This window comes from Corticium candelabrum, chromosome 16 (genome assembly GCF_963422355.1).
Source record: "Corticium candelabrum chromosome 16, ooCorCand1.1, whole genome shotgun sequence".
Lineage (NCBI taxonomy): Eukaryota > Metazoa > Porifera > Homoscleromorpha > Homosclerophorida > Plakinidae > Corticium > Corticium candelabrum.
Window position 1 is genome coordinate 589,183 of NC_085100.1, and position 10,000 is coordinate 599,182.

The 10,000-nt window shown below is 40.9% G+C and overlaps 2 protein-coding genes across 3 annotated transcripts in view; one reads left to right on the forward strand and one right to left on the reverse strand.

Annotated features, from left to right (window-relative positions):
• The window catches only part of LOC134192658 (pyruvate carboxylase, mitochondrial-like), an 11,435-nt gene extending 2,086 nt beyond the window's left edge, over positions 1 to 9,349 (forward strand). The window contains exons 3-13 of the mRNA XM_062661406.1: positions 1 to 293; positions 1,043 to 1,206; positions 1,268 to 1,430; positions 2,631 to 2,810; positions 3,129 to 3,416; positions 4,029 to 4,200; positions 4,581 to 4,978; positions 7,063 to 7,557; positions 7,726 to 7,905; positions 8,061 to 8,459; positions 8,916 to 9,349. The exon at positions 1 to 293 is cut by the window's left edge and continues 244 nt beyond it. Of these exons, the coding sequence (XP_062517390.1) occupies positions 1 to 293; positions 1,043 to 1,206; positions 1,268 to 1,430; positions 2,631 to 2,810; positions 3,129 to 3,416; positions 4,029 to 4,200; positions 4,581 to 4,978; positions 7,063 to 7,557; positions 7,726 to 7,905; positions 8,061 to 8,459; positions 8,916 to 9,167 (2,984 nt within the window). The 3' untranslated portion in view covers positions 9,168 to 9,349. The remainder of the gene's footprint in view (positions 294 to 1,042; positions 1,207 to 1,267; positions 1,431 to 2,630; positions 2,811 to 3,128; positions 3,417 to 4,028; positions 4,201 to 4,580; positions 4,979 to 7,062; positions 7,558 to 7,725; positions 7,906 to 8,060; positions 8,460 to 8,915) is intronic.
• The window catches only part of LOC134192659 (sphingomyelin phosphodiesterase A-like), a 4,088-nt gene continuing 3,329 nt past the window's right edge, over positions 9,242 to 10,000 (reverse strand). The window contains exon 4 of one of the 2 annotated variants that reach the window (XM_062661408.1): positions 9,242 to 9,407. In XM_062661408.1, the coding sequence (XP_062517392.1) occupies positions 9,242 to 9,407 (166 nt within the window). The remainder of the gene's footprint in view (positions 9,408 to 10,000) is intronic. The other variant, XR_009971962.1, reaches the window with a different exon arrangement.

The following is a 10,000-nucleotide window of genomic DNA, read 5'->3' on the forward strand; positions in this document are numbered from 1 at the left end:
ATCCTGTCATGCTGAAAGCCGCATACGGGGGTGGCGGTCGAGGCATGAGGGTTGTCCGCAGCAGGAATGAGCTTCCTGAAATGTTTGAGAGGGCAACGTCTGAGGCCAAGCAAGCATTTGGTGATGGATCAGTTTTTATTGAGAGATTTGTGGAGAATGCACGTCACATTGAAGTGCAAGTGTTGGGTGACAAATACGGCAACATTATTCATCTATTTGAGCGAGACTGTTCGGTGCAGAGGAGACACCAGAAAGTGGTGGAAGTGGCTCCAGCACCGAACTTGAGTCCAGAGGTAGCATCACTGAATGATGAATTAATGTGTAAATTGATATTAATTATAGTTAAAAGAAAATTGATATAAAGTTGTACTAGTTTTAGATATTTTGTTGATTAGCATAAAATTGATATTAATTAAATAATTAATTAAATTATTTAAATTATTAGTAACGTTAATATAATTAAGTCACCGCCGTGGCTTAGTGGTTAGCGACAATGGCTACCACTCCATGGTTTGGGGGTTCAAACCCCAGTGACGACAGTAAATTGTGAAACTTGTCTGTCTTTCTTTCTCATGTTTCTCTAGCTTTATCCATGAGACTATGACTTGTTTCAGTCGTTGGGGAGTTTCTGTGGTCTGGCGAACGGTCCGTTGACGATGACGTCAGGTGCTTTCCTGGTGGTTGTTGATATCCACTAGGCGTGCTGTCTACGAGTTCGCGGTCACCGTAATGCCTGCAATCTATATCGAATTGGCTAGTCATTGATCGCCGTATGGACTACACGGAAACATGTACCCCGCTGGGCTCACCTGTTGGGTTGGTGGGCGCCCAGATGGGGGTAAAGACCCCACTTGCCCATTATGGAGGGGCATAATGATGACATTAATTAATTAATTGTAAATATAATAGATATTTATTATTGATTAATATTTAATTAATTTGATAATAAAAATTTAATAAACTATTTATACAACTAATTAATTAATTATTAATTAAATTCTATTGTGTTGCTTCCAAATGTTTTATATTTTTATTGTTTTAGATTCGTGATAGAATGACTGCTGATGCTGTGCGTCTCTGTAAAGCAGCAGGCTATCAGAATGCTGGTACTGTGGAGTTTTTGTTGGACGGTCAAGGTAACCATTATTTTATTGAAGTGAATGCCCGACTGCAAGTGGAGCATACGGTAACAGAGGAAGTGACAGGGTATGGTGTAGGTGTGTGTGTGTGTCTTTGTGTTTAATTATTTGTTTGTATTGCATTTTAGAGTTGATTTGGTGCAGTCTCAGATCAAGCTGGCGGAAGGACATTCTCTTCAAGATCTCAATCTGCATCAAAATGCCATTCAAGTAGTCGGACATGCCATTCAGTGTCGTGTGACAACGGAAGATCCAAGCAAAGGCTTTCAACCAGACACAGGAAGACTTGAAGTGTGTGTGTGTGTGTGTGTGTGTGTGTGTGTGTGTGTGTGTGTGTGTGTGTGTCGTCTGTTTTGATGGTTTTTTGTCATCTCTTCATCTGATATATCTGATCATCTATCTGTTTGTGTCTGTCTGTGTAATTGTTTGTCAAATTTATCTGTCTTTGTCCATTTAGTATGTCTATTTTTTATGTCTATGTGTCTGTCCATTTAGCATGTTTGTGTCTCCAGATTTGTATGTCTATGTGTCTGTCTATTTGTATGTCTACGTGTCTGTCCATTTTGTATGTTTATGTGTATGTTCATTTGTATGTCTATATGTCTGTCCATTTTGTATGTCTATGTGTCTGTCTATTTGTATGTTTATGTGTCTGTCCATTTGTATGTCTATGTGTCTGTTTATTTGTATGTCTTTGTGTCTGTCCATTTGTATGTATTTGTGTCTGTCCATTTGTATGTATTTGTGTCTGTCCATTTGTATGTCTTTGTGTTTGTCCATTTGTATGTCTTTGTGTCTGTCCATTTGTATGTCTATGTGTCTGTCCATTTGTATGTCTAGGTGTCTGTTCATTTGTATGTCTATGTGTCTGTCCATTTGTATGTCTTTGTGTCTGTCCATTTGTATGTCTATGTGTCTGTCCATTTGTATGTCTATGTGTCTGTCCATTTGTATGTCTATGTGTCTGTCCATTTGTATGTCTTTGTGTCTGTCCATTTGTATGTCTATGTGTCCGTTCATTTGTATGTCTATGTGTCTGTCCATTTGTATGTCTTTGTGTCTGTCCATTTGTATGTCTATGTGTCTGTCCATTTGTATGTATTTGTGTCTGTTCATTTGTATGTCTATGTGTCTGTCCATTTGTATGTCTTTGTGTCTGTCCATTTGTATGCCTTTGTGTCTGTCCATTTGTATGTCTTTGTGTCTGTCCATTTGTATGTCTTTGTGTCTGTCCATTTGTATGTCTATGTGTCTGTCCATTTGTATGTCTGTGTCTGTCCATTTGTATGTCTATGTGTCTGTCCATTTGTATGTCTTTGTGTCTGTCCATTTGTATGTCTATGTGTCTGTCCATTTGTATGTCTTTGTGTCTGTCCATTTATATGTCTTTGTGTCTGTCCATTTTGTATGTCTATGCATTCTCCAGTCTGAATGTTGTATGTCTATTTCCCCATCCAATATTTTCTTGTCTAATAAAGTGCGTATCTCCAGATGTTTCGAGAAGGAACGGGAATGGGCATTAGACTTGACGGATCAACCGCTCAAGGAGCCGTCATATCACCACATTACGACTCTCTGATGGTCAAAGTCACAAGTCACGGAGCGGATGCCAAAGCTGCTGCAACAAAATTAGATCGTGCGCTTCAAGAGTTTGTTATACGAGGAGTCAAGGTTGGTCAACAGTCTAATAGTTGAATAATATGATTTTGTGAACCAGTGACTGATGATTGGTTGTGTGTGTGTGTGTGTGTGTGTGTGTGTGTGTGTGTGTGTGTGTGTGTGTGTGTGTGTGGTGTGTGTGTGTGTGTGTGTGTGTGTGTGTGTGTGTGCATGCGTGCACATGCGTGTGTGTGCATGTGTACATGTGAGTGTGTATGCATGATCAGCACACACACACCACACACACACACACACACACACACACACACACACACACACACACAGACTAGCCTATCAAGACCTCATTAACTCTTTCTTTTCACACTACAGACCAACATTCCATTTCTTCTTAACGTTCTACGTGACGACGACTTCATCAAAGGCACAGTAACAACCGACTTCATTCACAACAAACCCGAACTCTTCCTATTCGCACGTGAGCGAGAACACGTTCCCAAACTGCTCAAGTATATCGGCTCAGTCATCGTGAACGGGTCCCTTTCGCCACTTGGGACTGACCTACCACCCGCAATGACTGAGCCAGACATTCCTGCAGCTCCTCAAGTGTCAACTCTGAACGGGGGATGGAGAAAAATTATTCAAACAGAAGGACCGGAGGTGAATGAACGAATGACGTTGAATGTGTCGTTGGGTTTGGTGCCACCCTGTCTGTCATGTTGTTTGTCTGCTTGCTTGTTTGCCTGCTTGTGTGTGTGTGTGTGTGTGCGTGCGTGTGTGTGTGTGTGTGTGTGTGTGTATGTGTGTGTTGTGTTTGTCTGTTTGTCTACTGGAGATTTGCCTGTTTGCTTGGACTTTTGTTTGTCTATTCATCTATCTGTCTGTATTTATGTCTGTTTGTTCATTTGCCGAATCACCTGCCTGTCTGTCTGTTTTGTTGTCTATTCTTTCACGAATGTCAATCTATCTGCTTTCTTGTGTTCGTCCATCCATCTCTCCACCTGTTTGTTCATTTCTCTGTGTATCCATTTGTATGTTTGTTTATGCACTCATTTGTGTACTTATATGTCTGTCTACTTATCTGTCAATTTGTTCACAATTTGCATTCTTTGTTTATTGTGTGTCTGTTTGTCAGTGTGTCTGTCTGTCTGTGTGTCTGTCTGTGTATGTCTGTGTGTCTGTCAGTGTGTCTGTCTGTCTGTCTGTCTGTCTGTCTGTCTGTCTGTCTGTCTGTTTGTCTACTTGTAAGTTTATTCTTCATTTCTCATTTAGGCTTTTGCCAAAGCCATCAGGGCTCATCCTGGTGTTTTGTTGACGGATACTACAATGAGAGATGCTCATCAGTCGTTACTTGCCACTCGTGTGAGGACCTATGATCTACTCAAGATTGCTCCATTTGCCGCCCACAGCTTTTCCAATGCGTGTAGCCTTGAGATGTGGGGAGGTATGCCTGACTTGCTCAGTTGGTGTGTGTGTGTGTGTGTGTGTGTGTGTGTGTGTGTGTGTGTGTGCGTGCGCACATGTGTGTGTGTGTGTGTGTTGGTCAGTCTCTGTGTCTGTTTGTCTGTCTGTCCGTCTGTCTGTCTGTCTGTCTCTGTCTGTCTCTGTCTCTGTCTGTTTGTCTGTCTGTGTGTTTGTCTGTTCTTCATCCATTTGTTCATATTCATGCTCATCCACCATCTGTTTATATCCATCTTCTTCCATCTGTTTCCTTCTGTCTGTCTATCTACCACCAGCCTGCACTCGCTCTCTTTCATTATCGATATCTCCATCTCCTCACCATTTTATCCACACAACACGTCACTCTCCATTCTCCATCTGCAGGCGCCACATTCGACGTTGCAATGCGATTCTTAAGGGAAGACCCGTGGAAGCGTCTACAAGATCTTCGCGAACGAATCCCAAACATTCCATTCCAGATGCTCCTTCGTGGTGCCAACGCCGTCGGCTACACCAACTACGCAGACAACGTCGTCTATCGTTTCTGTGAGTTGGCGTACAAGGAAGGCCTTGATATCTTCCGAGTGTTTGATGCCCTCAATTATCTGCCAAACCTTCAAGTTGGTATGGATGCTGCTCGTCTGGCTGGAGGCGTCGTCGAAGGTGCTATCTCGTATACTGGAGATGTATCCAATCCGAATAAGACGAAATACAATTTGGATTATTATATGAAGTTTGCAGAGGAGCTGGTCAAGTCAGGGACGCACATTCTCTGTGTTAAGGTGTTAACACTAGATTTGTGTGTATGGTTGTCTGTCTGTGCGTCTGTCCATTTGTCTGTGTGTCTGTCAATTAGTAGTTTGTCTAGCTGTCTGTCAATTGATTACTAGATATAGTATTTATTGTATTAATACGTATTAATATCTATTATAATTAGTAATTAATTAATTAATATTTATTACATTAATTTAAAAAATAAAAAAATTATTTATAATTATTTTTATATAAATATTAATAACAATGTATTAATAATAATAATCCACTTTGTTTGATTTTAATTCTGGGAAATCCTAATATTTATTGATTAATTAATTAGACTAGTTAAGAACAAACATAAAAAATTACTACTAGTATTTGAAAAAATTAATATTAATGATATTGTGTTACATCATTACCTAGAACGACTTCATTGTTTGTGTCCATTTGTCTGTGTGTCTGGCAGTTAGTCTAATAATTAACAACTGTATTGATATCAATAGCAGTTAGTTTGTCTAGCTGTCTTGTTAATTACTAGATATAATATTTATTGTATTAGTACGTTAACAATAAATATCTATTATAATTAATTAAATAATTCATTAATATTTATTATAATAATTCAAAAATCAAGTAAAATTTTTATAATTATTTTTTTCAAAAACTTAGATTTAATGATTAAATAATTATAATTAATTAATTATACTAGTTAAGAACAAACAGTATGATTAAAACTACTGTAATTATTTGAAAAATTAATATTAATGATATTGTGTTACATCATTATTCATAAAGACTAATTATTATAATATATTTATATATTTTTTACAATGTGACCAATTAGTACGACAAACCAGCAGACTACAACATATAGTTTTAAAAAACATGTTATATTCTTAAATATTGTCCATGTCAATAATAAATCAGTTTACTCAGTGAGGCGAACCTCACTGCTGATGATGTCAATTTCTTCTGCACGGAAGGGCCTGTGCTTTGCCGTTCTGCTACCTCGGATGCATAAAATTGCTGAACGGATCAGACTAAACGATAGACGGCACCTGATGGTTTTTATGGTCTCAGTGTAGGTCTTCTTTGTTTTGATTGATATTAATTCAGCTATTCTCTTGTAAAAAATTGAGGCTTCTTCTGCCACTCCACCAGTTGCTGCAAAAACTAGGGGTGTGAAAGTTGCATTTTCTATCTCCCTCACACGTTCGCCATATTCCCGTTTTTTCTCATTTTCCTGAGTTTTGTAGGCTGATGCCAGAGAAGTAGATTGCATGTTTGAACGCGCGTTCGGGTAGAAAACCCTTTCATCAAAAAATGCACGTTGGGAATGCTGCCATATTCCTCTAGCTGAAATGTCTAGGCGTGCGTGATCATCAATAATGGCTGTTTTATGCTGGAAAGTTTCTCCGTGCAAGGGCTGCAACTGAGGTTCTATAGCGACATCGTTGCATGTTTCCGTGAGGAGGTCCGCCGTGATATCTCTTACTTCGTTGTGGCGAAGTGTCGGGAAACCTCCTTTAGGGCAAATCATTGAATGATCCACGTTGAACTTTTTCCCGCAGGAGCATTTGGATGGTACATTGGGTAGATGCCAACCATATCTCAAACATAGCGCATCCCGAAAGTCTCCCTTAGATAGATAGGTGAAAACCGTGATCTTGCGATGGTAAAACTATTGGAAAAGACTAATTATTAGAAATAATTGATTAAATAATTATTTAATATTTAATTATATTAAATTTTAATTAATTTAATTAATAATATTTAATTAAACAAACAGTTGTTATGAATAAAAAATATAAAAATAAATATTAATGATATTGTGTTACATCATTATCCAGAACGACTAATTATTAGATATATTAGAAATAATTAATTAATTAATATTAATTTATTAATAATTAATATGTATTGTAATAATTTAAAAATAAAGTAAAAATTTTATTAGTTATATTTAAGAAATTCTATTTAATGATTAATTAAATAATTATTTAATATTTAATTAAAATAAATATTAATTAATTATAATATATTTGGAAAAAATTAATATTAATGATATTGTGTGATGTCATCACCAGAACGACTTCATGGTGTGTTCCAGGATATGGCTGGAGTCTTGAAACCTCATGCTGCCAAGATGCTCATCGGTGCTCTCAGACAACAATTCCCCAACATTCCCATTCACCTACACACTCACGACACAGCAGGAGCTGGCGTGGCCACCTACCTGGCAGCAATAGATGCCGGAGTTGACATCATCGACGTCGCTGCAGACAGCATGTCGGGCATGACGTCACAGCCGAGCATGGGAGCCATCATTGCCGCCTTAGAGAACACAGAAAACGACACTGGAATAGACCTGAAGGCGAGCAACCAGTACAGCACTTACTGGGAGCAAGCACGTGGGTTGTATGCTCCTTTTGAGTGCACGAAGACGATGAAATCGGGCAGTGCAGATGTTTATGAGAATGAGATTCCCGGTGGTCAGTACACGAACTTACAGTTCCAGGCTTTCTCTCTTGGGCTTGGTAATGAGTTTCCGAAGGTCAAGCAGGCGTACATAGAGGCCAACCTGCTGCTTGGAGATATCATAAAGGTAACATCTGTTGTTGAGCTTGTCTGTCTGTTTATGTGTCTGTCCATCTGACTGTTAGTATGCATGTGATGTGTGATGTGGTGTGTGTGTGTGTGTGTGTGTGTGTGTGTGTGTGTGTGTGTGTGTGTGTGTGTGTGTGTGTTGTTAGTAACAAGGTATGTTGATTAGGTAACACCAACATCTAAAGTTGTGGGAGACTTGGCTCAGTTTATGGTGCAAAACAACTTGAGTGCAGATGATGTCGTCGAAAAGGCCGAAGAGCTGTCATTTCCAGAGTCAGTCGTTGGCTTTTTTGAGGGCAAGTTGGGTCAGCCATATGGTGGCTTCCCAGAGCCTCTGAGGACACGGGTAAGATTCCTTTGGACTTTTCTTGTGTAATGGATTTGTGTGTGTGTGTGTGTGTGTGTGTGTGTGTGTGTGTGTGTGTGTGTGTGTGTGTGTGTGTGTGTGTGTGTGTGTGCTTGCATGCAATCAATCAGATCTGAATGTGCTGTGATATCCAGGTCCTCAAGGGCAAACCTGCTATTAACAGTCGACCAGGTGAAGGCTTAGCCGATGAGGACTTCAATAAAATTCGTGGCGACCTCGAGAGTGAATTCAAACATTCACGTCGAGAATTCTCCGACTTGGATGCCGTCAGTGCTGCACTGTATCCGGACGTCTTCCGGGATTTCATTCGTTTTCGTGATGAATATGGTATCGTACGTCGACTGCCAACTCGGATCTTCTTCACAGGTCCAAAGCTGGGCGAAGAGTTTGAGGTCGAGACGGAACGTGGGAACAAGACGTTCTTCAATGTTTTGGCTGTTGGTGACCCAATGAAATCTGGAGAACGAGAAGTCTTCGTATCGGTCAATGGCCAGATGAGGTCTGTGCTGATTGAGGATAAGAAAGCATTAGAGGTGAGTGTTCATGTGACTGGGTCTTGGTCATTCTGTTACATGATGGTCGATGTGTATGTCATCTAGTCGCTTGTCTGTCTGTCTGTCTATCCATCTGCCTGCCTGCCCGTCCGTCCGTCTGTGTGTCTGTCTCTGCGTGTCTGTCTGTCCATCCGTCCGTCTGTTTGTCTGTCTGCCCGTCCGTCTGTCTGTGTGTATGTCTCTGTCTGTGTGTCCGTCTGTCTGTCTGCCTGCCTAATTGCCTGCTCGTCTGTCAGTCTGTCTGCCTGCCCGTCTGTCCGTCAGTCTGTCTGTGTGTCTGTCTGTCTACTTGCCTTGCTATCCCTCCCCATATCCATTCACCCAACTATCAACATCACATCTCACCTTCTCCCCAATCTTCCTCCATTCCACTCCCCTCCCCTTCCCTCCTCCTCCCAACCCACAACTCACCCATCCCTCGTGTCTCACATCTAGAACGTCGCCACCCTCCCAAAAGCCGACCCAGCACGACTCGGCTCAGTCGGTGCCCCCATGCTCGGAGAAATCATAAACGTACGCGTCAAAGAAGGCGACCACGTCAACAAAGGGGACCCTCTCGTCGTGCTCTCAGCAATGAAAATGGAGACAGTGGTGAGTGCACCGTGTGCAGGGATTGTTCGTAACATTGCAGTCAGCAAGGGAAGTAGCCTGAAACCAGGTGATCTACTTGTTGATATTGAAGATTAACTCAAGTGTATTTGATTGCAATTTTTGCCCTAACGAACAGTCGCGTTTTGTGTTATTTGTCTAGCGGTTTGTTTTCATAGATATCCGTTGAAAAGGCAATTGAGTAGTTGCTTTTTTGATGCACTTTGCGCACTGCAGATGACGAAGGGTTTCGGTAGTGTGAAACACGATTTGTGTGTACAGCTTTGTGCGAGGGTGTTCCTCCTGTACTTTGTGAAGAGATGGTCGTCTTGTTGGAATCTGAACAGAAAGTTGAAGTGAGAGTCAGACAGATGGACAGAGATGAGCAATATACATAGCTAAGACAGACAGACAGACAGACGGATGGATGGATCATAGACAGACAGACGCACAGACAGACAGACAGACGCACAGACAGACAGACAGACAGACAGACAGATGCATAGACAGACAGACAGATACACACACAGACAGACAGACAGACACACAGATAGACAAACGTATAGACAGACAAACAGACACATAGACAGACAAACAGACACATAGACAGACAGACAGAAACATAAACAGACAGACAGACGCATAAACAGACAGACAGACAGACAGACACATAAACAGACAGACAGAGGCAGACAGACGCACCCGACAGACAGAGGCAGATAGATAAACACACAGACAGACAGACACATAGACAGACAGAGACAGACAGATGTACAGACAAACACCCAGACAGACACGTGGACAGACAGACAGACACATAGACAGACAGACAAACACATAGACAGACAAACAGACAGACACACAGACAGATGCACAGACAGACACCCAGACATACATATTCACAGACAGACACATAGACAGACAGACAGACA